The sequence below is a fragment of the Canariomyces notabilis genome, assembly GCF_033297395.1.
Source record: "Canariomyces notabilis strain CBS 508.74 unplaced genomic scaffold N656scaffold_22, whole genome shotgun sequence".
NCBI classification, from domain to species: Eukaryota; Fungi; Ascomycota; class Sordariomycetes; order Sordariales; family Chaetomiaceae; genus Canariomyces; species Canariomyces notabilis.
In genome coordinates, this window is record NW_027041844.1 from 509,515 (window position 1) to 535,970 (window position 26,456).

The 26,456-nt window shown below is 56.2% G+C and overlaps 8 protein-coding genes across 8 annotated transcripts; 3 read left to right on the top strand and 5 right to left on the bottom strand.

Annotated features, from left to right (window-relative positions):
* Positions 1–78: 78 nt before the first annotated feature.
* N656DRAFT_847436 (phospholipid-translocating P-type ATPase) lies at positions 79–4,816 on the top strand. The gene is made up of 3 exons (XM_064819267.1): positions 79–3,983; positions 4,040–4,449; positions 4,512–4,816. The coding sequence occupies exons 1-3, from the start codon at positions 528–530 to the stop codon at positions 4,627–4,629; spliced, it is 3,984 nt and encodes a 1,327-aa protein (XP_064667583.1). The 5' UTR covers positions 79–527; the 3' UTR covers positions 4,630–4,816.
* N656DRAFT_782488 (uncharacterized protein) lies at positions 4,767–6,482 on the bottom strand. The gene has a single exon (XM_064815771.1). The coding sequence runs from the start codon at positions 6,398–6,400 to the stop codon at positions 4,859–4,861; it is 1,542 nt and encodes a 513-aa protein (XP_064667584.1). The 5' UTR covers positions 6,401–6,482; the 3' UTR covers positions 4,767–4,858.
* A 273-nt stretch (positions 6,483–6,755) lies between these two features.
* Positions 6,756–7,961, bottom strand: N656DRAFT_714885 (uncharacterized protein; the record flags this gene model as incomplete). The annotated part of the gene is made up of 2 exons (XM_064812008.1): positions 6,756–7,559; positions 7,623–7,961. The coding sequence occupies 2 exons, from the start codon at positions 7,959–7,961 to the stop codon at positions 6,756–6,758; spliced, it is 1,143 nt and encodes a 380-aa protein (XP_064667585.1).
* Positions 7,962–8,545: 584 nt separating this feature from the next.
* Positions 8,546–9,593, top strand: N656DRAFT_682546 (S-adenosyl-L-methionine-dependent methyltransferase; the record flags this gene model as incomplete). Its single annotated transcript, XM_064810578.1, has 2 exons — positions 8,546–8,826; positions 8,909–9,593. Coding segments are annotated over 2 exons (966 nt in total), but the record flags the coding sequence as incomplete, so codon positions are not given.
* A 213-nt stretch (positions 9,594–9,806) lies between these two features.
* N656DRAFT_782490 (leucyl-tRNA synthetase) lies at positions 9,807–12,951 on the bottom strand. Its single transcript, XM_064815772.1, has 2 exons — positions 12,330–12,951; positions 9,807–12,276 (listed from the first exon to the last, which is right to left on the bottom strand). Exons 1-2 carry the CDS (start codon positions 12,852–12,854, stop codon positions 9,883–9,885), a joined length of 2,919 nt encoding a protein of 972 aa, XP_064667587.1. The 5' UTR covers positions 12,855–12,951; the 3' UTR covers positions 9,807–9,882.
* A 933-nt stretch (positions 12,952–13,884) lies between these two features.
* On the top strand, positions 13,885–15,842 carry N656DRAFT_758682 (uncharacterized protein; the record flags this gene model as incomplete). The annotated part of the gene is made up of 2 exons (XM_064813182.1): positions 13,885–14,910; positions 14,976–15,842. The coding sequence occupies 2 exons, from the start codon at positions 13,888–13,890 to the stop codon at positions 15,840–15,842; spliced, it is 1,890 nt and encodes a 629-aa protein (XP_064667588.1).
* A 422-nt stretch (positions 15,843–16,264) lies between these two features.
* On the bottom strand, positions 16,265–17,959 carry N656DRAFT_770695 (uncharacterized protein; the record flags this gene model as incomplete). Its single annotated transcript, XM_064813793.1, has 4 exons — positions 16,265–17,165; positions 17,228–17,382; positions 17,705–17,752; positions 17,957–17,959. The coding sequence occupies 4 exons, from the start codon at positions 17,957–17,959 to the stop codon at positions 16,265–16,267; spliced, it is 1,107 nt and encodes a 368-aa protein (XP_064667589.1).
* A 2,002-nt stretch (positions 17,960–19,961) lies between these two features.
* N656DRAFT_714767 (uncharacterized protein) lies at positions 19,962–25,076 on the bottom strand (the record flags this gene model as incomplete). The annotated part of the gene is made up of 1 exon (XM_064812000.1): positions 19,962–25,076. One exon carries the CDS (start codon positions 25,074–25,076, stop codon positions 19,962–19,964), a length of 5,115 nt encoding a protein of 1,704 aa, XP_064667590.1.
* Between the last annotated feature and the right edge of the window lie 1,380 nt (positions 25,077–26,456).

The window sequence follows — 26,456 nt, forward strand, 5'->3', positions numbered from 1 at the left end:
AGATAAGCAGCTGGCTGCGAGCTAAATTCAGCGTCATACGATAATACATGACGGGTCGGGCGCAGCGACCCCTGGTCAGCCAAGATGCATACGCAACAACCCTCTCGCAATGCAATAACCACCTATTCGTAGCTGCTGGCAACTTTCGATGCCTCCGAATCAGGACATCCAATTCTCATCGACAACCTCATTTTCGAGCCTTCCGTCGCAGCGTCGCGCATGTATGACCGAGTTGATCCGCCACGTCGCTTCGTCCTCTTGCAACGGTTTTACCCAAGCGCCCTCAGTTTTCATGCTCCAGCGGTCTCGGCCCTTCTTTGTCATATGCACAACGCGACGATACGGACTGGGAGAGCTCTTTCTGAGAAACTGAGCTGAGAAGGGCAAGAGGCGAATGTAGTGCAAGCTCAGGCTTGGCCTGGAGGGAAAGGGCAACACCGGTATCTCGCGCTGCACACGCTAAGACGAGACGCTAAAAGCGAAAGCCTTCGGCCGTCTCTACCATCTGGACATCTCACCCATGCGGGATGCCTCCATCAACTCCATATCACGCGGCCGAACCCCCAGACTCGCCCAGCGACGACTCAGAATCCGACCTTGATATTGATCTCGAAGAGCTCGACCCGCAGCCTGTCTCCACCGCCGATCAGTCCACGAGGAGGGGTCTACTAAGGCAAAATCGAGAAGACGCTACCGCCGAACAAACAGCCCCGAGAATCGCTCTTCGCACGCTTCGCATGGGTGGGCTACGACGAACTGCAAAACGCAATGCATACGGAGAGCTGGGTCGTGGCCATGACGGCGGCGATGAGGACGCCGAGGCGCTGCTAAGGGACCAGGACGAGAGCAGCCGGCGCCATTCCGACGCCAGCGCTGCCGGCCGTGACGATGCTCCGCTGCTCAGTGGGCAGGGCCCCAGCTCCAGTACCGCCAAGCGCCGGCAACCGTACGCCAACGACGGCTTAAGGATCCTCGGCCTGAGGCTTCCCAGTTTTATGTCGTCGTCCGCCCGAGACCAGAGCAACCATGATGAGGAATTAGACAAGGAGGAAGACGATCCGTCGGCTTCGAGACTCATTGCTGTCGGATCATCCCAGTCAATACGCTTCCCGCCCAATGTCATCTCCAATGCCAAGTACACGCCCTGGAGTTTCCTGCCCGTTACGCTCTACAACGAGTTTTCTTTCTTTTTCAACATGTATTTCCTTCTGGTAGCGCTCTCGCAGGCGATCCCGGCATTACGCATCGGCTACCTCTCGACATATGTTGCCCCGCTAGCATTTGTGCTGGTCATCACCCTTGGAAAAGAGGCCTACGATGATATTGAGAGACGGAGAAGGGACAATGAGGCCAACTCCGAGCAGTACACGGTGCTAAATTTTGAGGACTCCCGGAAGGGTATCGGAAGCATCCGGCCAAGGAAGAGAATGAAGTCCTCCCATGTGCGGAAAGGGTCCAAGCGTTTCGCCCCAGAAACAGACAGGCTGTCAGATATCCAGGAGGAGGAAGAGCAGACCCAGAGCGACGGTACGCCGAAAGCTCCGTTATGGCGTGTTTCCGAAATCAGCAAAAAGTCTCGGGACCTCAAGGTCGGAGACGTGCTAAAGCTCAGCAAGGGACACCGTGTGCCAGCCGACGTCATCATTTTGAAGTGTTTGTCGAACGATCCCGCCGGTCGCAAACCCGAGGAACCGGCGGTCGCGCCGAAAGAGGAGGCATTGCTGCTGGATCACGACCCAGGGGAAGGCAGCTCGGCGGGCGCGGCGTCAGAGGCTGATAACCTTCACGAGGCTGCCGAAGGTAGTTCAAACGGGGAGACATTTATCAGAACAGACCAGCTGGACGGTGAGACTGACTGGAAGCTACGACTTGCATCTCCACTCTCACAGAATCTGGCCACTGAGGAGTTGGTCTGCCTCCGAGTCACTGGCGGCAAGCCAGACAAAAAGGTAAATGAGTTCGTGGGCACCCTGGAGCTATTACCTTCCAGGGAGGACGTCATGAGCACCACCGCATACTCGCAAGCCAGTGATGGCCCGGTGAAAGCGGCGCCGCTGTCGATTGATAACACTGCATGGGCCAATACCGTCATCGCGTCCCATGCCACAACCCTAGCCGTCATTGTTTACACGGGGCCTCAGACGCGCTCAGCCTTGTCCACTGCACCGTCTCGCTCCAAGACTGGTCTCCTGGAATATGAGATCAACTCACTGACCAAGATACTCTGCTTCCTCACACTTGCTCTGTCCATCATCCTGGTCGCCCTTGAAGGATTTGGCAATACCCAGGGCAGCATTTGGTACGTCAAGATTATGAGGTTCCTGGTCCTATTTTCGACCATCGTACCCATCAGCCTGAGGGTCAATCTCGATCTTGGCAAGAGTGTCTACTCTTGGTTTATCCAAAGGGATCCGGGAATACCCGGTGCCGTTGTGCGGACCAGCACCATCCCAGAGGACCTCGGCCGGATCGAATATCTACTCAGTGATAAGACGGGGACCTTGACCCAGAATGAAATGGAGATGAAGAAGGTCCACGTGGGCACGGTATCATACGCCAACGACGCGATGGACGAAGTTTCAACCTACGTGAGACAAGGCTTTCATTTACCACCTTCAGTCAACGGATCAGACAGCGCGACGCTTGCCACTCCATCGTCGTCGCATTCAACGGCAGCAGCAAACGTGGGAGCGACAAGGACCCGCCGAGAGATTGGCTCCCGCGTGCGCGATGTTGTGCTTGCGCTTGCCCTGTGCCACAACGTAACCCCAACCACCGAAGAGGAGAACGGCCAAATGGTGAGATCATATCAGGCCAGCTCGCCAGATGAGATTGCCATTGTGCGCTGGACTGAATCGGTTGGCCTTCGTCTGGCATATCGTGACCGCAAAGGAATGTCCCTCGAGTCCCCCGAGACCGGCCGGACCGTGGTCAAAGTCCGCATTTTGGACATTTTCCCTTTCACCTCTGAAGGCAAGCGCATGGGTATCATAGTGCAATTCTACGAGAAGCTGCAACCTGGCGTGCCAAGCATCGGCACTGGCGAGATTTGGTTCTACCAGAAAGGCGCAGACACCGTCATGGGTTCCATCGTCGCAGCCAACGACTGGCTAGAAGAAGAGACGGCAAACATGGCCCGTGAAGGCCTTCGGACTCTCGTTGTAGGCAGGAAACGCCTGTCGACAGCTGAGTACCAGGAATTTGCCGCCAAGTATCAGGAGGCATCCCTGGCCATCAGCGGTCGTGAGGCCGGAATGCAGGCCGTCGTATCACGGTACCTCGAGCATGACTTGGAGCTGCTTGGCGTTACCGGCGTAGAAGATAAGCTGCAAAAAGACGTAAAGCCGTCGCTGGAGCTTCTTCGCAACGCTGGGATCAAAATCTGGATGCTCACCGGCGATAAAGTCGAGACTGCACGCTGCGTGGCAGTTAGCTCAAAACTGGTTGCCCGGGGGCAGTATATTCACACAATAGCTAAACTCCGCCGGAAAGATGCAGCTCAAGAGAACCTCGACCTCCTGCGGAGCAAAACGGACTCCTGCCTACTGATCGACGGCGAGAGTCTCGGCATGTACCTGACGCATTACAGGACCGAGTTTATCTCGGTCGCCGTCCTGCTCCCAGCCGTAGTAGCCTGTCGGTGCTCGCCCACGCAAAAAGCCGAGGTGGCCAGGCTGATCAAGGAGTACACAAAGAAGCGCGTATGCTGTATCGGCGACGGCGGCAACGACGTGTCCATGATCCAGGCCGCCGACGTTGGCGTGGGCATTGTCGGCAAGGAAGGCCGCCAGGCCAGTCTCGCCGCCGACTTTTCCATCGAGCAGTTCCACCACCTGACCAAGCTGCTTGTGTGGCACGGCCGCAACAGCTACAAGCGGAGCGCCAAGCTGGCCCAGTTTGTCATTCACCGCGGTCTGATTATTGCCGTTTGCCAGACCATGTACAGTATTGCCCTCAAGTTCGAGCCTGAGGGTCTTTACAAGGTTCGTCGCACCGCCTCGGTTTCCCAACTTTCACCTTACTAATAACCCCTGTGTAGGACTGGCTAATGGTAGGCTACGCAACTGTTTACACCGCCGCGCCCGTCCTGTCCCTCGTGTTGGATAAGGACGTGGATGAGAACCTGACCAATCTGTACCCGGAACTGTACAAGGAACTGACGTCTGGCCGCTCGCTCTCGTACCGCACGTTCTTTGTCTGGGTGTTTGTGTCCATCTACCAGGGCTGCCTGATCCAGGGCCTGTCGCAGGTCCTGACCGAGGTTGATGGTCCTCGCATGGTGGCCGTCAGCTACACAGTGCTGGTGCTCAACGAGCTGCTCATGGTTGCCATTGAGATCACGACGTGGCACTGGGTCATGGTGGTCTCGATCCTGGGGACATTTCTCATGTTTATCGGGTCCATACCGTTCCTGGGGCGGTATTTTGATTTGGGGTTTGTGTTGACTGTGTAAGTCTATCTGTGTGAGAGGTGGGGTTCCAGAGGATAGAAATGGCTGACGAGATCTTTAGGGGATTCTACTGGCGTGTCGCTGCCATCGGCGCCATGTCGCTGATTCCTGTGTATGCGGCCAAGGTCATCCAGAGGACGATGAAGCCGCCTTCGTACCGGAAGGTTCAGGGGATCTGAGCGGTTGGACGGGGGTTAGAGTCAAGGCATTGGGTGGCGTTGGCGGCTAGAGCATTGCAATTGGTTAGCAATTGGAAGTTCGTTGTGGATTCTGCGCATGGGTTTAAACCCGGGTTCATGTGTCATGATACTTAAAGGTGTAGCTTTGATAGCGATCTTGACATTGATCCGCGTATATCTATGCACCCCTACGACCATGGTAATGTACACATATAGTACAGACGCCGTTCTACATCTTCAAAACCAGCCACTCGTCCGCAAGACTTGGGTATTTCCTCCTGAGTTCGCCAACCATGGCCTTGACAGGGCCTTGCAGTTCCTTCCCATCCCCCCACATCTTGGCTCCGACGTACCTAGCGATGAAGCCGTCCGGGCCAGACACGATCAGCAGATTCTTCCCCCCTTTAACACGGCTGCCATCGATATCCACGCAGCGACACTCCTCGCTCTCCGTGCCAGCGGGGGGGTCTTGATCAGCAGACACGACCAGCCTTTTAGCCGAGTGGTAGCGGCACTGGTCTGAGTCGATGAAAAGCGCAGAAGGTTGCGAAGCTGGGGTGTTGTTGGGCTTGGGCCACGGCCACCACGAGTTTGACGCGCCGCGGCCCGCTACACCCGTCGCCCGGGTGACCGTCCCAGCATCAATAAAAGAACCCTCCTCATCCACGGTGCAGGTGTACCTGAACCGGTCGCCGTACTTGGCGCGCATCTCCTCCAGCATGGCCACCACTGTCCCTTGTTCCTGCGTCCCTTCGCAGCCAAGACAGTCCTCCCTTCTCCGATTAGCCCAGACTACCTCCATTTCCACCCCTGAGGAGGTGGGCTGGGCAGATAAGATCCGCCTGGCGGCTTGCAGAGCCGGGGCTATCCCCGTCCCGCCTGCCAGGAAGACCACCTTCTTCTTCTTCTCCTTCACCTCCTTCTCCCCCTCTCCGCCGGCCCTAAGTTCCCTCCTTCCCCCTTCCTCCGTCCGGTCCCTATCACCACCACCATCACCACCAGCAGCAGCAGTACCGCCATCACCACCAACCCCCAACCTAGCTCGCACATCAAACCCACCCCGGGGCCCTCTAATCTCCACCATATCCCCGACCCTCAAACGAGCAAGGTACGACGACACCTCGCCACCATGCACACGGCGGATCAGGAATCGCATTGTCGCATCCCCCTCATCCCCATCACCATTCTCCGGTGGCAAGGGCGTGTATTCCCTTGCGACTTGCAGTTGCGGCTGCTTGATCTCGACCGACCACAGGCCGAGCTGGTGCCAGGCCTGGCGGATCACATCTGCAGAGGAAGAAGAAGGGGGGCCGACGGTCAGGATGAAGGCTGTCGGGGATACCTCCTCACGGGAGGTGATTGTGAAGGGCGTGAACGTGGTTGGGTTGAGGGTGTTGGGTTTTGATAAAAAATGAGAGGAGGATAGGAAGATGGGGAGGGACAGGGCTGGTAGAGTCAAAAGGGCGAGGAGGAGGAATCGGTGGGTTCGGGTTTTCTTGTTGTTATGGGGCGGTTGGTGATGATGACTTTTCTGTTGTTGGTCATCCTCGGTAAGGTGGGAGAGTAACCGGGCTGATGATGTGTGAAATGCATGTTGTTGTTGTCGTTGGGATTGGTGTTGTAGCGCGCTTGGAAGTGTAATTGACTGTCTTATAGCGGAAGTAAATGATGTGTGTGGGTTTGAGGGTCGTCTCGCTGCGGTGAGGAAGCAGCAGGTTGTTGCTCCCCTCCTTGGGATGCGAGGACAGTAATGAATGGCTGCTCGAGTCATCTTGGGATATCCATGGTTTATTTGATCAGCAATGTATGTCTTCGCTTGATATCTCTCCTCTTATTATTATGGAGACGGTGTGATAAATCAAGATCGATTTCGAATATAGAAATGGATGCGAACACTCTTCTTGGTGGGAAATTCATGATGCCGGATAAGCGCATAATATGCAGCTAAGCAGTGCTTCGGGGCCGCAAGATTGAAGAAACCGGCACTTGGACATCGGCGGCCCTGTGAGATTACCATTGTACTACTCCGTATGTAAGCAAGTACTTACACAACTGACGCCGATCTTGAAACAATTGCATTCGCCAGTCCTTGCCAGGCATTGGCCATAACCAGAAGTGGACCCCTGTCAGAAGCGTCTGATGTTGTCAAACTCCTTACTTCGACTCCATGGTAACCAAGGGATATCAACCCGCAGATCCTCTCCCCAGACAGGTTCCCCATCCGGCCTGATGCCACCCCCAAACAACTCCCCAACGATGAGCCCGTTTAGGATCGTCTCTTCGATGAGGCCCTCAACATGTCTCGGTTCGACTCTCCTGTACCAGATCCCATGGCCTGCTAGCCGATGTATCTCTCCGTCTTTCGTCTTCATATCCGGCGGCAGGTAGATAATCACATTCCCTGCCCACTTGTGTCCTCCAACGTGGCTAATCAGCCCGACGCGGGCAGCGAGCCCTCTTCTCTCCTCCTTAGCGTCCGTTTTCCCTTCCGCAGCCGGCTTCGCTCCCCCTTCAACCTCCACCGGCCCCTTGAGCACCTGCACCCCGCGCTCAGGCAGCCTCGTCTCAAACTCGCCCCTCAACAGCGGCCCGTACACGCCGCATCTATAGTCCCTGCCGCCGTGCCCGCAGATGAGCACCACCACCTCGCGCACGTCCCTTACACCCCGCAGCAAACCCTGGTAGACGGGCTTACGGAGCAGCCTGTCCCGGTCGGTGTGCGGCTTCTTGTCATGCCAGGGGTCGAGCCTTTCCGCGAGGAGAAAGCCTTTCACAAGGGCCTCGACGCTGTTTGAGGACTCGCGGGGCACATAGGGGACGTATTTGAACATGGGGAGGAGGTAGACGGAGCTGGTCTGCAACTCGGGCTGTTCCCTGGACGACGGGGAGGAAGGGAACGAGGAATTGAGAACCGAAACGTGGTGGCAGTCCTGTCACCGTCACATGTTGATCAGTAAATTTGCAGAGCCATGCAAGACGAGATAAAGGCTTACGTCGTGGTACTTGCCGCCACGGCCGAGCAGCTTGCGCAGGTCGGCGGCCAAATTGTCGCCGCCGTTGTCATCCTCGATGCGGCTTGGCCAGTCATCTTTGCCGGTGCACACCAACACGTGCTGGTTGTAACTGGGCATGAGATTATGGATGCCCGTTTCATGGTCAATTTCAAACCCCGAGGGCATCTCGGGCGTCGGCGCACAGGGGCACGTTGGCGGCGGGCATCTATGCTCCCACGCCAAGGGCAAGACAGGCGGTTTGGTCGCAAGGGCCCTCCGCTGCGTGCCAAACCCCCACCTGCTGCATGTGCGCGTTGCTACCAGCCTGTGTATTGTCATGGCGGGCGAGGGTGTACCGGTATTCCAGGTGACGACTGGCAAGACCGCAATGTCCGGTGGCGTAGCATGGTGACGGGAAGTGGTCAGGGCAGGTTCCGTGTCGTGGAATGGATCCGGGCCCTGACGTCGGCGATTGACGTGCATCAACGGTGTTAGATCCGAGTTAGATCCGCATGCATAACGTTACTCTATGCTTTTATCGGATACAACGTTAATTATGAAGCATGAAGCCAATATCAGCCTTGCCCATGCGCAGATGCTCTGATAAACCAATATGGAATCCATTTCTCAGTTTGTTGAGACTCGGATCAACAACGGATGAGTACATTGATATTGCAAAGTTTCGATTATCGCCTGAAACAGTGATTTAAAGATCCATGGAAGATTTCCAGCAATGATATTGCAAAATAGTAACCGATAGCCCACAACTTACCTAACCTCCAGTCCTAACTCCTAAGACATCTGCAGTACGCACCTTCCAGCCCTGGGACAGGAAGTTCCAGGCACAACAGGCACCAGCTAATCGCCCCGGTAGGTCCATTTGGAGTGTAGCCACAGGGAGTGTAGAAGGAACTGAAGTCGCCATGCCCCGCCTTCCTCCCTCTCTCCTCTGGCGCGCCCGGAGGGAGATCTCGCCCATGGCCACCCTGCTCCTCCTGGCCTGTCGAGACCTGCAGTCGGCCGCCAACGAGCTGCGCTGGATCTGCGAACATGTCCGAGACACCAGGTCTCCCATCCCACCTGGTTTGCGCGTGTGGCAGCTCTGTGAGAAGCGTGGACAGGGGGTTCCCTTGCAGTATGTGCTCGGGACGCAGCCGTTCGGCCATCTCGACATCAAATGTCGACCGGGCGTTTTGATTCCCAGGTACAGCAGGTTCCCACTTATAGCTCCTGACTTGGGAGGCATTGAATACCAGTAGCTCAGAATTCTAACTCGCCTGCTCCAGACCCGAAACAGAAGCCTACACGCTTCACCTCGCCTCCCTCCTTACCAAAGAAAGAGGAACCCTCAACCCCCTTTCCATATTAGACCTCTGCACCGGAACAGGCTGCATCCCCCTGCTTCTAACCTCCCTCCTCCTGAAGCCCCCAAACCACTTACCCATTCCACCCCGTATAGCCGCCCTCGGCATCGACATTTCCCCCAAAGCCATATCCCTCGCCCGCCAGAACCACCATCACAACGCCCGGCTAGGCCATCTCCCTCCTCCCGCGGTAACTGAAGAGGGAGAAGCAGAAGTCGCCTTCTACCAAGCCGACATCTTCTCCCCAACCTTCCTCCAAAGCCTCCAAACATTCTCTTCCCTATCCTCTTCTTCAGGTCCCAGTTCCAACCAAACAAGAACAAAAACGTGGGACCTCCTAACCGCCAACCCGCCGTACATCTCCCCCCGGGGCTTCGCCACCGACACAGCCCGTTCGGTGCGCAACCACGAGCCCAAGACGGCGCTCGTTCCGGGGGACGGGTACCAGCACCCCGACCATTATGGCTGCCGACCAGAGGATGCATTCTACGCGCGTATCCTAGAGATTGCGCAACTGCTCTCGCCCCGCCCCCCTAGACGGGTGCTGCTGGAGGTTGGCGGGTGGGAGCAGGCCGTTCGGGTCGTTACTATGGCCCTTGCGCAGGGAAATGGTGCTTCTACTACGAGAATCGAGGGGAGGGATATGGAAAAGTACGAGACGGTGGAGATTTGGCGGGATGAGCCAGGCGCCAATGCCAGGGTTGAGAAGGTTGAGATTGCTGGGAGGGAGGTTGTTGTTAGGGGCGAGGGAAGGGGGAGGAGTGTGTATTTGTGCAGACAAGAGGTTGAATAATGCGGCATGTCACTGAATGGGTAAGTGGGAAGAGACAGTTTACATCTAATTATATGTACATACAGTCTATAATGCGGTCAATGCCGCTATTTGTTGTACATTGTCATAATACAAAGTTCACCAGCTTTCCGTCGCCAATAACAATAACCTTCTTCGCCTTTGCAACATCAACCGACCCGTTCGCCAACCTCGCCTTGCCTTCTTCCGTCTTCAAGATCTCCCCCACAACCCATCCCCTCAGTTCGTCCCGAGTCATTCCCACCCCTGGCTTCGGTATATCCACCACAAAGCGCAACTTACCATTCATCTGCACCGCACAAGGTTGCTTTCTCGGCTGCAGCAGGTCGAGCGTCCCGTCTGGTACAGGGAACATTGCTCTTCCCTCGCCGCGGAACATGGACCCGCTCTCAGAGGGCTGCTGCGACCGCAGTAGACTCCAGCACTCCTCGGCAAAAGCCGGCGTGATGGGTGCCATCATGCGCAGCAGAGCAGACGCGGCCTGTCTTTTAATGTGCAGGCTCGCCTCGTTCGCCCCCAGAATTGTGTTCGTCAGACTCATGAGATCCGACACAACCGTGTTGAGCGCGTACACCTTCTCGTACGACGCCGTGACCGAGCCAATCGTCCTTTGCACCTCGCGCCAGACAGCCACATCGACATCCCACCGTGCCAGCTCCTGCGCACTCATTGAATCAACCTTGCTCAGCGTGTTCTCAAAGTACTCTTTCGGTGATGGCACCATGTCGTCTTCTGCTGCGGCTGGTCCGAGCCTCAGCACAAAATTGTGCAGCCGGCCAAGCCAGCGGGTCACGCCTACAATCTTCTCGCTGTCCCAGTCAAGTACCTCGCTGACGGGTGCTTGGAAAAGCATATGCGCCCGCGTCGCGTCGGCTCCGTGCTGGACGATGAGATTGGTGGGGTCGACGCCGTTGTGCTTGGACTTAGACATCTTTTCATAGCTGACGTTGGCTGCCGCCCCGGTTGCAACAACCTTTGGGTTTGAAGGATCGCTCAAGTCGACCTCATCTGGCTTAAGAAATCTGCCGGTTGATGGGTCGCTGTATGTCTTGCCGTGCACCATGCCTTGGGTGATTAGCCGTCGGAAGGGCTCGTGAGCCTCGTCTGACGCCTCTCCTTCCCCAGCTACTAAAGGGGACGTCATGAGGAATTTGTACATGAACCGAGCGTAGAGCAGATGCAAGATGGCGTGCTCAATGCCCCCTATGTAGAGGTCAACGGGCAGTATAGACTTGGCCTTTTTGGCCGAGAACGGAGAGCCAGTGTTGTGCGTATCAATGAAGCGCATGAAGTACCAGCTGGAATCCACAAACGTGTCCATCGTGTCTGTGTCCCGCTTGCCAGGGCCATTACACTTCGGACATGACGTGTTCACCCAATCTTTAAGGGCTTCGAGAGGATTGCCCGTCTTCTTGCCCGCCCAGTGTTCATCAACCTCTGGAAGCAGCACCGGAAGCTGCTCATCAGGTACGGGCACCGCGCCACATGATTCGCAATGGACAATGGGGATCGGTGTCCCCCAATACCGCTGACGGCTAATCAGCCAGTCTCTGAGGCGCCACTTTTCCACCGGTTTCGCAAGTCCAGAAGCCTCAAGCATCGACACCAGCATCTGACCGGCCTCCTCGGACGACTTGCCCCTATACAAGCCGCTGTGCTCCGTCATGATGCCGTGGCCAACAAATGGTTCGTTTTGCATGGCTGTTGTCGATTCGTCTTCGGATGCCGCAAGTACAAACCGAACGGGCGCGTCATAGTGATGGGTTTTCCAGAAAGCATGATCGCGGACGTCATGTGCCGGAACACCCATGACCGCGCCCTCGCCGTAATCGCCAATGACATACGGCGCGACGTAGATGGGAATGGACTGTTTGGTGGCCTCGGGCGTTGCCTCGTGGTATGCTAGAGGGTTGATGGCGCGGATGTGAGGAAGCAGGTATCCAACCTTGGAGTCGGGAGGTAGTCCAGGGAGCGTGTCGAGGAAGGCTTGGAGCTCGGGGTCTTTACTTGCCAGCGAAGTGACAGCTGGATGGGTCGATGCAAGTGCCAGATATTGTACCCCGAAGAGAGTTTCCGGCCGACTCGTGAAGACCTCTATCGCTGTGTGCATGTCGTGGTCGAACGCCAGCACCGGGAATTTGATGGTAGCGCCAGTTGACTTGCCTAGCCAGTTCTTTTGCATTGCCAGAACCCTCTCAGGCCATGCCTCATCCTTGGCCAACAAATCCAGGTCTCGGAGCAAAGACTCCCGGAAACTGGAGATACGAAGGAACCATTGCTTTAGCTTCTTCTTCTCGACTTTGGCACCTGACCGCCACGAACACCCGTTCGCGTCAACTTGCTCGTTTGCCAACACCGTCTTGTCAATCGGGTCGTAGTTCACTTCGGCTTCATCCTGGTAGGCGAGTCCTTGTTCGTGCAGGAGCAGAAAGATCTTTTGGGTGTGCTTGTAAAAAGCTGGGTCGCAGGTGGCCAGCTCCTGAGCGGCAAGCTGTCAGCAACGGAACCATGCTTTGCTCGGCTTGTACGTACACGAGACCAGTCCCACGACCCATTCATCATATGCAGCTGCTCCTTCATCTTGGCAATGTTCGCTCTCGTCCAAGTGGCCGGGTTGATGCCCCTCTCGATGGCGGCATTTTCGGCGGGCAACCCGAAAGCATCCCAGCCCATGGGCAGCAAGACATTGTGGCCTTGAAGAGTATGGAAGCGCGCGACGGCATCGGCAATGGTGTAAACGCGCAAGTGACCCAAGTGCAGGTAACCCGATGGATAGGGGAACATGGGCAGGATGTATTTGCTCGCAGTGACGGGGTCATCGGTCTCGCGAGCAGAAGCAAGATTCATCGACGCCCATCTCTGCTGCCACTTCTTGTCAATGGCAGGAAGGTCCAATCTGGCATCGGCATAGTTTGCAGCAGTGGCGCTGAACCATCGAGGCGAGGGGCATCGGCCGTAGCTCGGAAGCCAAAGATCTCGTCGGTAGATATGGCGGAGATGGACCGAGCCCGGTTTGGCCAAATACCGACCAATTGACCTCCCAAGTATCAGCGGCATTGTGATTGAGTTACATGGTTGAAGATAGCTGCAGAGGTAAAGGAGATAGCCTCAAGCTTTCGATATAGCTTCCATACTTTGTCATACGATCAGTTGCTCATATGCATGCGCTGGAGCTTCAGAGACGGAGCTTTGAAAATAAGTGGGGCCTGTACCCTGTCTGCACGGGCCACCCACGCTCAGTTACAATACTCCGTACGGTGTACTGTACGGGTACATTGCGAGGTACGTTACTCTGTACTACTTTTGCAATTGTCCGTACCCAAGTAATTCCAGAGTGTCCATGGTTAGGTACCTCTGAACAACCTCATTCAACTACCGTCATGCCCATCGTTCAGTCGATACTTTGAAGTCCCGAAATACACAAGATCGCTCAGCGACGAGAAGGCGGTTCAGATGGCTTATCGATTGTATCGGATTAGGCCAAAACAAGGGTCGCACGGTGTAACGTTAAACGCTAAACGTGCTAAAAATTGCAATTGGAAGTGCCGAGAATTGGCGTCGTTGGGCAGGGGCAACGGTGGATCTTGGCTTGTCCTCCTGTCTTTTTGGTGAGATCAAAGGGACCCCTTTTGATGGTCAATACACCGCAAAACTCGACTCGAACAGATCAACCTTCTTCCCCCCTTTTGCTTCGACTCGCCGGCACGGACTCGGCGCCCTCTCTGTCTCAGCGTTTTCACAGCAAGAGCGCATCTTTAATAACCAGACGCATAGCCAATCTAGTGAATAATTACATAAGACGTCAGTTGTCGTCCGCTTCTGTTAGTTTGCAGTCGAAACCACCAACCACATTATCGACCCGACCCTTGACAGCGGCCAGAATCACAACACTTTTTTCCGGCGCCGTCCCCTCTCCCCTCTCCTCTCCTTGTTGGTCCCAGCCTACCAACTTCCACCGTCATGATTCTCAGCTTGACGAGACTATCGGGGGAATAGTTCAACAGCACTCCAGTTCAAGGCCAGGGGAAAGCCAGCTCGCGCGAGCACGCACAAGCCCGCTCTTTCCACCGCGCCTAGGCCCAACCCGGCAATGCCGCCGCTCTACTCCAACCTGCAGCCCGATGCGCGCGACTCGCTCGAACTAGCTTCTCTCGCGAGTTCCAGCCCCAGCGAGGCCACGACCGAGACAGACTCGCGACCGAGCATCTCGTCGTCGCGGCGCGCCTCCCTCGAGCGGGACGACCCGCTGGACAGCGCCAAGCCCGCCTCATTTCGCGGCGGCCGGCCCGAGAACCACGCGCGCACCTTCTCCTCCGTGTCCTCGACCTTCGAGTTCGCGCACAACCTCTTCCCGCTCTCCTCCACCGCCGCTGCCGGATATGCCCCGCTCGGCGCCCCGACGTCGGCGACTCTGGCGAGCGGCGGGTTTGGGGCCGGCTCGCTTGAGAAGCACAAGACGCTGACGTATCTGAATGGCTTGTCGCTCATTGTCGGGCTGATTATTGGGTCTGGCATCTTCTCGTCACCGAGCCAGGTCAACGTGAACGCCGGGTCCCCTGGGGCGGCGTTGATCATCTGGGTTTTCGCGGGCGTTCTGGCGTGGACGGGCGCGGCGAGCTACGCGGAGCTGGGCGGAGCAATACCGCTCAATGGAGGAGCGCAAATATATCTCTCCAAGATATTCGGAGAGCTGGCGGGGTTCCTGTTCACGTGGGTTGCGGTGCTGGTGTTGAAGCCCGGCGGGAACGCCATCGTCGCCATCATCATGGGCGAGTACCTGGTGAGGGCCTTCATTGGGCCTGAGGCGGAGACGGTCAGTCCGTGGATCAACAAAGCGGTTGCGCTGGTGGGGTTGTTCCTCGTCACATTTCTGAACTGCGTCTCGACCCGGCTAGGGACCCGGATCAACGACATGCTCATGTTTTTGAAGTTTGTCGCATTGCTTGGCGTTACGGTTATAGGGATTGTGGTTGCTATTACGGGATACACATTTTCGGGCACGGCGAACACGGACTGGAAGAATCATGCTTGGTTCGAGGGCACCAAGATGGACCCATCGGCCTGGGCTGTGGCGCTATACGCAGGCTTGTGGGCTTTTGACGGATGGGATAATGTGAGTTACGCCGGCCTCTTCCCACCCACCGTTCGTTTGCCCCATTGACATGCCTCCCTTGGTAGACCAACTACGTAGTGGGCGAATTCCGCAACCCGAGCCGCGACCTCCCGCGCGTAATCCACACCGCCATGCCCCTCGTCATCATCAGCTACATCCTCGCCAACATCGCCTACTTTTTCGTCCTGCCGTTTGACACCATCAACTCATCCAACACAGTCGCCGTCACCTTTGGCGCCAAGGTCTTCGGGCCGGCCGGCTCGCTAGTACTAGCGCTGATCGTATCAGCCTCATGCTTTGGCGCGCTCAACTCGTCAACCTTCACCTCGAGCCGCCTCGTCTACGTGGCCGGCAAAGAAGGCTACATCCCGTCCTTCTTTGGCCGACTAGGAACAGGAACCGGCACCGAGGAACCACTAGCCATTTCCACCTCAACGATCCGCACCCGCTCCTGGCTCACCAAGAAACTCGCTTCGCTATTCGGCGACGAGGACACGGGCCTCTTCTTCACGCCCATCCCGGCCCTCGCGCTCAACGCCTCGCTGACGGCCGCCTACTGCCTCGTCGGCGAGTTTTCGACTCTCGTGACCTTTTACGGCGTGGCCGGCTACACGTTTTACTTCATCACGGTGCTCGGGCTCATCGTCCTGCGCGTGCGTGAGCCCAACCTTGAGCGTCCCTACCGGGCGTGGATTTCGACGCCCATCATCTTCTGCTGCGTCAGCCTGTTCCTGCTGAGCAGGGCCGTCTTTGCCCAGCCGCTGCAGACGCTGATCGTCGTGGGCTTCGTGGTCGCCGGCGTGCCCGTGTATTACCTCCGCCGGGTGCGGGTTCAGAGGGCGAGGAATCACCTCGTCAAAAGGGAGGCGAGCGAGGGCGGGGACGGGAGCGGGAGGTGGTGGAAATTCTGGCGTTGGGGGAGGGGTAGGTGACCGTTATACATGCGGAACGGTGTTCACTGGGTTTTGCTGTTCCCGCGAAGGCTGGACCTTGCTTAGACGGTGCGCTTGGATCAGATGTTTATATACTGACGCCCTGTTGACGCAATGATCTGGGATCTGGGCTGGGAGAAACGCATGGGCCGGCACACCGTCTGGTTCTTGGTATACCAGACACGCATAATAGATGCAATATCATAACAGCGTCGACTTTAATATTACTTACACCGGTTGGTTGGTTTCGAAGCTACACGCCGTTTGACTACGAACATTATGTGGACCCAGACACGTTGGACATGAAAACATTTGTGTTCATAACTCATAAAACAGTCCTACAGAAGCCACCCCGCAATTCGAGGGAAAGTGATCCGCGACGCTATGTACAGTTTGTGTTGACCCCTTCACTCTCCAACCCCTCAAGACCGCCCGGTTACCTGCCGCTGACCGTACGCCTTTGTGGCATAGTCGCCGTTGTGTACAATCAGGTCCTCGGGCCGGTAATCAAACTTGCCCGAGAGGTAGCTCTGCAGGATGGACTTGACGCCGGCAGCGTAGCGCTTCTGGGCGTCGAGTGAGGTACCGCTCATGTGGGGCACCATGGCGTTGCCACCACCGAAGGGGTTCTTTGCGGTGCGCAGCACGTGGTCGGGCGGGGCGGGCTGGGGGAACCAGACGTCACCGCCGTAGCCGCGTAGGTGGCCGGTGCGGAGGGCCTCGGCGACGTCCTCCTTGACGACGATGGCGCCACGGGCTGTGTTGACGAGCCAGGAGCCGGGCTTCATCTTGGCGATGAGGTCCTTGTTGAAGAGACCGCGTGTCTTCTCGTGGAGAGGGCAGTTGATGGTCACCACGTCACACTGCGCGAGCATCTCCTCGAGCGAGTCGACCCGGCGGCAGCCAATCTCCTTCTCCTTCTCAGGGCTCAGAGGCTGGTAGTCGTAGTAGAGGAGCTCCTTGCAGTCAAAGGGCTTGAGGCGGCGCAGCACGCGCTCGCCGATGCGGCCCACAGCAACCGTGCCGACGACCTTGCCTTCGAGGTCGAACTCGTTCTTCGCGGCCTCGGCAACGTCCCAGCGGCCCTGCTCGATCATCTCGTGGGCGGGCACGAAATTGCGGACCAAGCACAGGATAGTCATTACGACATGCTCGGCAACCGAGACAACGTTGGACCCGGTAACCTCAGCGACGGTGATGCCGCCGTTGGTCTTGTTAGCAGCGTCGAGGTCAACATGGTCAGACCCAATGCCGGCCGTAACAGCGAGCTTGAGCTTCTTGGCCTTGGCGAGGCGCTCAGCAGTCAGATAGCCGGGGTGGAAGCTGAGGTGTGGTAAGTACTGTGTCCGTTGCAGGCGCGAAAGGTAGCGAAGGAGAACACTCACGGAGTGGTGATGATGATCTCGGCGTCAACCAGCTCCCGGTCAAAGGTCGAGTTCTCGCCTTCCTTGTCCGATGTTGTCACCAGGGTGTGGCCCTGGTCTTCCAGCCATTTGCGAATGCCGAGCTCATTCTCAGTGGTCCCGAGGAGCTCAGGAACCTAGACGATTTCTCGAGTTAGCCAAGCAGCCAACCATGCCGTTTTCCAGCGTTCCCGGGGTCCAGGAACGGCCCCACAACGCTGCGTCTTTGTCGCGTGCCGAACAGATCGCCAAGACGGGCCGCTGTCGCAATATCCCCACTTCTCCGAAGACCCCGAAAGGACCCCTGCAGGCCCTGTAATTGTGACGCCACAACTGCACACTACCCCGCAATCCAGGTTGAAGATAGCCGCAGGGTCATCTTATCGAAGTGTCTCGTGGGTTGCCGGCGGCACGGATGGAGGTATGGAATATGGGAGCAAAGCCGAGATGATGTCTTACCTGCTCAGCATGCTTGCCGCCGTCGTAGAGAACAGCAAGGACTTTGACCTTTTCACGTTGAGTTGTCAGCAGGCGAGTCGACGTCTTGGAGATTTGTGGATGCAATTGAGGCCCGCTCCTTTTCAGAAGACAGCTCCCTAGTGTGCTAGCATGTGTGTGCAACGCAGCCCGCCAGGTGCTGGGCCGCGAGACGGGATGAAGGAGAGAGGGCACTCGAGACGAGAAGAGGGAGGTGGATCGAGTAATAAGTACCATTGTGACGGATGTGTTCTGCAGATGGAGATGGAGGGAGTCTGGTAGCGTAGATAGCCTGACAGGAGATATTGACTTTTATATTCGAGGCAGAGACAGGGGTAAGTATCCGGAGTTGTAACTCGGATCAATGACGCAGCAAACGAGAAGGATGAATGAGAAAGGAAGGACTCATCCAGTCGGAGAGCAGGCTCGGGATATTTATGTGCAGTTTACAGGTGCCCCTCTCTGCGGAATTGCACTACTATGGAGTGGAATCCGATCACCAGATCAGGGAGCTGCGTAGCTCGTCGGGACGGAGGGAATGCCGCCTTCTGGAGCGTGTCGATTCGCGCAGCTCCTCAGAAGCCCAAGCTCCCATTTGTCAATGCGCCGCTCCGAACCTCAGTCCACCCACACGCTGGTCTCCGAACCGCCGCGGCCGTGCTGTGGCCCCGTCGATCGATGGAACCGAACGTGACTTGGACACGGAAAGTACGTGAGTGAGGGGTGTCGGACGGGATTGGGCGAGCAGCCCGAGGACAGCTGTACGAGTCTGGAATTGGTATCTCCAACGACCAATTTGTAGTGCCGCTGCTTCCATACGGAACCGTAGATGTCGTGCTATGTTGGGACCCAACAACTTGTTTAACCGGCAGGAGCAGAGACAGAGCGCTACTATCCGTGGAAGGACCTTGAGGGCGTGCTGTTGCCGCAGCTTCCAGCCTGATTCATGCAGCATGCAGTCAATACCTCCTCCCTCCTTCCTACAAGCTGGAACTCCCCTACTCCTCCTTTCTCCTCCTCACTTGCCCCTCACCTCTTGCAAAGAACAGGCAGCAAACAGATCCGGCTCCTCATTGCGCCTGCAGCCGGCTCAATCATCCAGGGAACGGCAAGCATTCGGTACTTGGTTCTACGTGACACAGGGCAACGGCACTCCACATGGTGCGTGTCGCAGGACGGTTGTAATTCGGGGTTGGCTCGGTGTGATGTTCTGGGGTGCGAAGCGGGGTAAAAGCCTACGCTGCATGACAGGTTTGAGCTAACAGTTCAATTCTACTGTTGTTCCTTTTGACTGCTGGGACTGGTAAGGGGCTACTTAGGAAGTTAGGTGCAGTAATGGACAAATCAACCATCTAATCACACTCAGATTCGGAACCCGCCCGTTACTCGGAGAGATGGCGAAACAAACCGTCTTCCCGAGGTCTCCAATTCACCGATCATGCCATGAAAACATACCGAGAAGACCGAAACCAAGGCCGGCCCAGCTCACCACAATTGTCTCCATAAGCAGGCGAACATGCACTGATATTCCCTGACCCCTAAGGAGCCGTCTACCACAGTAATGTATGTATGATCCCGCTCTACCCCTCTACAGTAACACCACATGTTGACCCATGCAGCTGTATGCCACGCATGCCCATGCAACCCCGGCCTGTATCCTCTGTCCGACCCAACGGCACACGAAGCTAGGTCAGCCGATCAACGGCCAAGACAATGGTAAAACAACAAAGCAGTGACGGGGAGAACCTTAGGTCCAGAGCGGATACCAAATACAAATAAAACAAACACCCTCTATAACGCCCGCCTTGGGCCCGCTTCCCAGACAATCGCCTCAACCCATTCAAATACCTTGCTAGTCAAGCAGACTATACGGCGGCGGAGCCCCAAGAGTTCCCGTCCTCTGAACACTCGGACCAGGCGCAGGAGGACCAACAGCAGCAGAAGGAGCGGCAGCGGCGGTATTCATCCACGCCATCGCCTTGGCCATCATCTTGGGGAAGTATTGTTGGACAAACGACTCTCTGTAAACCCATGTTTCTAGTCAGCCATCATGCCCAACTGGAACGAGATATATCGGTCGGACTCACGTATAGTAGCTGTGCTCCGAATTATGCGGCCCTACCAGGTTATGCGCCAGCTCATGGGCAATGACAACCCACCACCTACGTGAAGTGAAGCAGAACGTCAGCAACAACCCTCAGAGAAAAAGGGGCGGTTACACAAGAAACAGTAATGATGCTTACCAAGTCCCAGCCTCAACCCTACCCTCCGCATTCCCCTCCATCCTCTTAAAATGGAGCTGCTCAAAAAACCTCAAATTGCAGAAGATAGCCCCGCCGCTGTTGAACGCGATTGTGCCGCCTGCCTCATCACAGAAAATATGCAGCGCCTTGACCGGCAGGCCGTACACACCACCCACGTCGCGGAGGAGAGCTTCGAACCTGGCGATTGGGTCGATATGCTCAGCAAAGAACGTGCTGACACCGCCACTGCCTCCGCGATCGGCCAGGCTGCGATGCAAAAACACGCGCATGCCGTCCGGCGCGTCGGCCGCAAACACAATGTTCTGCGCCGGCGTCGAGTCGCAGTACGTCGCCTGCTCCTTCACCTCGGTCTGGTGCGGCGGGGAGAAGAGCCTCGCCGAGTCGTGCGGCCGGGTGGATTGGATTGCGTTGAGGAGGTTCTGGTGGATGATGGCCGGGTTAGTAACGCGACCGTCGTCGTGCTGCTCGTCTGAGGCGCCGTTTGCTTTGCCCTTGCCAATTTCGACGGCGGCAACACCAGGATCCTCATGCGGTGGTGGTGCCGGGGGCAGGAACTTATCCAACTCGTTCTGCGAGTCCGAGCCCATTTCGAAACCGAGCCGGCGGGTCAGATTGGAGAAGAGACTACCGGCGCCCCGCCTGGGCTTGTTGTGCTGCTCTTTGGGAGGCGGTGTCAGGGGCCGGTCGTCTGGGGAATCCTCGAAACTGCCTGGCATGAGGCCAGGCCGCGGGTCTCGTTGCGGTGTCCGCACCTCTTCGCGCGCCGCCTCGGCCGCCCCGGTTTGGGCAGCCGCCCATTGCCTCCGTTGCTCTTCAATCTGTTTCTGTTCTTCCTCGAGCGCTTTGCGCCGTTCTTCCTCGGCTAGTCTCGCCTCGGCGGCTTTTGCGCGCAGGATCCGGTCGACGTTATACCCGCGCGAGCGCAGATCGAGCAGGCCGAGCTTGAGGAATGGCTCGAAGAAAACGTAGGCGTTCTGGTTGGGCCGGTTGAGCAAGAGCTGACAGATAGCTTGCCCGACCTGGTACATGTCGGGCTTGCCCTCGGCAGAGACATAGAGGGTCCATCCGTAAGCCGTCTGCGAACTAGCAGCCGACCGTTTCTCCTGGTGCGCCTTGGCGTGGCCCTTGAGCACCCGCCGCAGTGCTACCGAAGCGACCGACAACACCTGCAAGTTCTTCTCGAGCCATCTTGTGTCGTGCTTGATCGCATCCCGCTTGTCTTTGGAGTACTCGTGCAAGAAGAGCTTCGAGCGCTCTAGCACGTGCTTCCGCAGCCACTCGGCGCCCTCTTGGTTCGCCGTCCGCGGACCCACCCGGATATCCTCCTGCACTCTGCTGCCCAGAGTCTCGGAACCGAGGGCCATATAGAAAGCCTCGAGAGCATCTTCCTCCGGGGCGCAGAGCAGCGCTTGCTTGAAAAGCCGGTAGCTGATGTAGTCGTCTAGGATGACAATGTCGGTGGCGGTCGCGAGTTGGTACTGCTTGATGGGCGCCTCTTCCTCCTCCTCGTACGACTCCTTACCTTTCCCCGAAGAGATCTCGCGGAATCCCAGCAACCATGCCGAAGTCTTCATCTTCTTGAACAGCACCCTGTCTCTTTTCAGGCTCCCGAGGTCCTCAGCGAGGGACTTGATGAGGTTGAGGTACCTCTCCGGACTCTGCAGGGTGCTTAGCAACCGCGCCGGTTCACTGCAGGCTAGCTCGGCAATCTCGTGCTTCGTAGGCTCGCTTTTGGCGCCGCATTTGAACAGGAATGCATTGGCGTCAGGACCAAAGTCAACAAAGTCAAAGATGTCTTTGTAGGTTGACGAGCTTCCCAAGTAGCAATGCTGAGGACGAATATGAGTGAGCGTGGACCCGGACTTCTCTTCAAGCCCGTGTTCATGGCCTTTCTGCCTAAGAACGGGAACAATGGGCGCGTCTCTCAACCTGGTCAGGTGGTGGTGTCCCAAGTCGCCCAGACGGGTAGCAAAATACTCGAACAGAGTGATGGCCATGGCACGGTCCTGAGGCGGTTTCGCAATAAGCCTCTCCACACAGCCCGTGATTGGAGGATCGCGCGCAACGCCAAACTTGAGTGCGTGTTGATGCAAGTCTTTTCTCAGTATGTTGTATCCGAAGATAGCGGCTTTTTCATTCGTGTAGCAGGCGGACGGCTGAACCAATTGCTTTCCGTTGCCTTCAATTGGAAGGATAGCCTTGTCGGTGCCCGAGATGTCAGATGATGCATACCCGTTCAAGCTATGGTTAGCTACAAAATATTTTATGGCGCTGGTGCGAAGGTCCTCGTCTGGCGATGCCATCATCCCGAGGAGCTCCGCCACAGATGGGTGCGGACGCAAGCCGAGTAAGTACAAGAACCGGGCCTCGTTGCTTGTATTTCTGAAACTTCCTGGCGGTCCTGGCCAATGCAAGATGGGCAGTCCTAATGTTCGCAGAGAGTCTCTGGGCTCGAAGAGCTCTGATACCTTGTACAACCGTGTCGAGCCCTTGGTGGGCTCCATCCCGCGGGGACCCGCCTCGGCAGGGCACAGCGGCGACTCGCGGAGCTTCTTCATATCGGCTTCTGGAATGTCGTCCTTCACCGAAGTGAGATACTTGATCAGCTCCATATGACTCCATCTCGGCTGTGCGCTGCTGCCAGCCGCGGGCGAAGGGCTTAACAGCCGGGTGAAAATCGTCTCGAGATCGACAGTCTTTCTTACACCCAGAGCGACCAGGAATTTCTCCTTTAGATTGGCACAGCCCTCAAGCGTCGGAAGGTCGTCAAACAGCTTCACAGACGGGAAGAAGGACTCGGCGGGTTTCTTCATTCCCGCCTTGGTCGGCATAACCGTGATGTTCTGCAGCGCCGACACGACTGAGGATTTGGAGCTTGGGCTCAGGTTATCCCAATTCTTTGAGAGAACAGTCAGGACCTTCAGAGCGAACTGGTCCGACTTCGTCAGGTTCTGGTCGTCAGCATTCCCGGACGCGGAACTGATCAGGAAACGAAGCCAAGGAACGATGCCTAGAGGTTCCCAGCCCAGGGCCTGCAACCGGGGCTCCTGGATTCCGGCCGTAAAGGCGGCTGGCAACGTGGTCGGCGGAACTGGAAACGTTCCTGGGATCTTGCTGTTGAGATAGTTCTCGATGGGTCCTAAGGCGACGATATCGCCCGAGTTGCCGCCATCTGAGATTGTCGCAACAGTGACATCCAAGAGCCGTCGGACACTTGGACGGTCAAACTTCCCCTCGAACGCGCTCTTGGTGATCCACTGAAGGAAATGATGAAGCTGGTCCTTGTCAAGCGCCTTGGCCCCAAGCTCCTGGCAGATGTCATCGACCGTGATATCCTCAATCAGTCCAAACTCTACCAGTTTCTTGATAAAGGGCGCCTCCATCATATCCTTCAGGACCACCGGAATTCCCCCCACAAATTTACCGATCTCATCAGACGAGTTCCGGACTTTTGTCGTGGGTAGAACTCCCCGAGAGGAGTACACCTCGATAGATGCATGCTTGTAAGCGGTCCAAAATGCCTCCTCAATGAGCCGGGCGACATGGGCACTCGGCGTCGAGTCCTGGAAGGTGTATGTCTTCAGAATGTGCATTGCTTGGGGGACCAGTTTCTGCGCATCGGCGGGGGAGACGCCTGGCCCCTTCTTGCTGCTGCTGGACTCGGACATTCGTTTGAGCTTGTCATTTAGATCTGCCATCTCAAATGTAAAAGCGAGCCGCGACATGATGCCGGCGGCACGCAGCATCTCCATGTTCCAAGTGCGCACCCAGCGAGCGTTTAAGTCAATAGCCTCCCGCTCAACCGTGGGAATGACCGAGGGAGCAGAGATGTGCAGCCCGGCACCGGTGGTCTGCGTGGTTGGAAAACCAATAAATATCCGGCCTCCGGGCTTCTTGCTGGGCAGAACGGAGGCGAAGACGTCTGCTATCTTTGTAGCCTGATTTAATGAGGAAGTCGCCGAAGCCATGGCCTCGTCGTAGGAAGAAGTCAGGATGGATATCTTGGTCACTTTCGGAGGGGGCTTTTTGGTCGCCCTTTCTAGTTCAGCAGCAAATGAGCCAGTGACGCTGGTGGTTACTTGCGCCGAAGTTGCCCGAAGGAAGATGCTGGATGTTGATATAGCTGTGAGATCCTCTGCGATTGCATCTTGAATCGCCTTCTCCTCCTTCGCCGCCTTGCCTCGCGACGAGCCTGCCGTGAGCCGAGAAAAGAATGTCTTCAACGAGTGCAACTCAGCGCCATACGACTCGTTGGATTTGGCGGTGGAAGCTGCGGCCTGTGGCTTCCAACCTATGACGCTCATGAATGTGGCGTCTATTTGGGTGCTTGTGCGGTCCGCCTTTGACACTTTCATGAGCCCGTCCTTGGTCTTGGTCTCGATATCGCGCGGAATGGGAATGTCTATACTCGGAGACGCCTTCTTTTGCAGCGACAGGACTTTCCAGTCGTCTATCCAAAACTCGATGTTTTGCAAAGCAACAAATGTCAAGCTGGTGGCAAGAAACTGGCTGACCGAGAGCAAATTTGGAAGAGGTGTGGTCGAGCTCCTATAGTCCAGCACGAAAGTGGTGTCGGAGTTTCCTTCGCCAGGCGGTAGCGTGATCTTCCGCGTAAAGAGCGCATTGCCCTTCCAGTAGAAGGCCATGGCCTCGTTGGCAGAACTGACAAAGGGCTCCTCGCAATCGGCAAAGACGCTGTAAAAGCCAACGCCAAATGCGCCAATCTTCGTCTCGTCTGGGTTTCCCTCTGCTATCTTCTTCAACCTCGCCCAGTCGGTCTTGGTAAATGGCTGGCCATCGTTTTGAACGACGAGCCGCTTCAGTGTGTGGTGGGCGATGACATGCCTGATGATGTCGGACTGGTTGGTGGTGGCAGGGAGGGGCACTTGAGTCGACGGCAACGTCTCCCATTTGACCCTGACCGTGGTCGCCTGGGCATCGGCGGCATTCTGGATGAGTTCTCTGAGCGTGGTCCACTCTCCCGAGTATCGAGCCAGAACCTTGTCGATGAGGGCTCGCGTGTCGACGGTAACGGCCTCCTCGTCTTCACCATGATTCAGCGCTGCAGCCCGAAGGCGAGCGTAGTCCATGATGCCAGTCGCGCAGGACGCGCAACACTCTTGAACGCAGGAATTTGATAGGAAATGCCGGGGTGGTCGTCGCGTCGAGTGTCGGCGTCGGCGATGGGCGGTAAGTTAAGCGCAAGGAGGGTCGGAGAAAGAACAAGGATTTGTAGTCAGGTTGGCGTAGAAAACATTATTCTGGGTTCCATAGCGAGCCAAATATTCTTTGAGGAAAAAGAAAGGAAGGTGGGCGAGGATTCGGATATCGAGCCTCAGATCGGACGGAGTGTTGGATCCGAGACGCCGGGAGTGGCGGCTATGACATTGATGGTTCCTGTCAGCGGCAGGCAGTCGCCTCGCTGCATCAGCCGCCGGCCCGCCATCAGCCTTATGCGTGTGCATGATCCAATGAACAGCTGGATCCGAAGTTGACGCTAACCCTGACTCCTTAGCGGCACAACCCAATTTTGGACAGCCGCAACCATTCCGCTTAGTCATGTAAGCCACTATAAGTCGGTTTACACATACTACACGCCAGCCGCTGCAATCTTGATACGATTGAACTTGACAGCAGCTGGCCATACAAGCGGCTTAACTATTCATTCGTATAGAATTTACCAAGCAGCTTACCTATCGCAATAGCTAGTCAACGGTTTATACTCTATAAGTGGAACTACTCAATAGCTTATAACCTATAAGTAGTTGCTCAACAGTTAGAAGTTAAGAGCGGCTTGGGATACTAGTAGCTAGAGATATAAATAGCTAGGTAACACCCAGTTAGGAATAGAAGTATATAGCTCTATAAATAGTTAGGTTCTTAACTCCTTTCTTGTATACTGTTAGAACCTGGTTAGCACCTGGCTAGCAGTAGGGTCGTATATAGCCCTATAGTAGATTCCTAACTAGATTAGTGGCTCCTATATGTATATAGAGGGGCTCTTTCCCCTATTCTAAGTTGAGAGGTTCAGAGTTCAACTTGCATTCAAGGCTCGCAAGCTACTCAGAGCTACTTAAAGCTATTCTGTCATGGAATGACCATTGTTGGCGGCCTGAGGGGCTGCAGCCGGGTCCGCGGGACGTCTGGCGACCAATCATTCAACGGACCAATCAGAGGATTATCACTGCCAAGATCAAGCCGTCACTGGTGATAATGGGAAATCACTGTCGACAACGGAGTATCAACAGTGAATACAGAACAGTCACTGGTGATAGTCGCCAGGGCATGGTGAAACAAGGATTATATATACTAGCTAGATAGTCACTCGTTAGGAGGACCTTCAGAAGGTTCTCCAGTAAGCAATGCAAGCAGTTGTCTTTACTACTGTGTGAACACTTGCTTGTGTCAATTGTTGTAGACCCTTTGGCTCTACCGAACCTCACCCCGTTGTCACGAACCTTCAGTCTGAG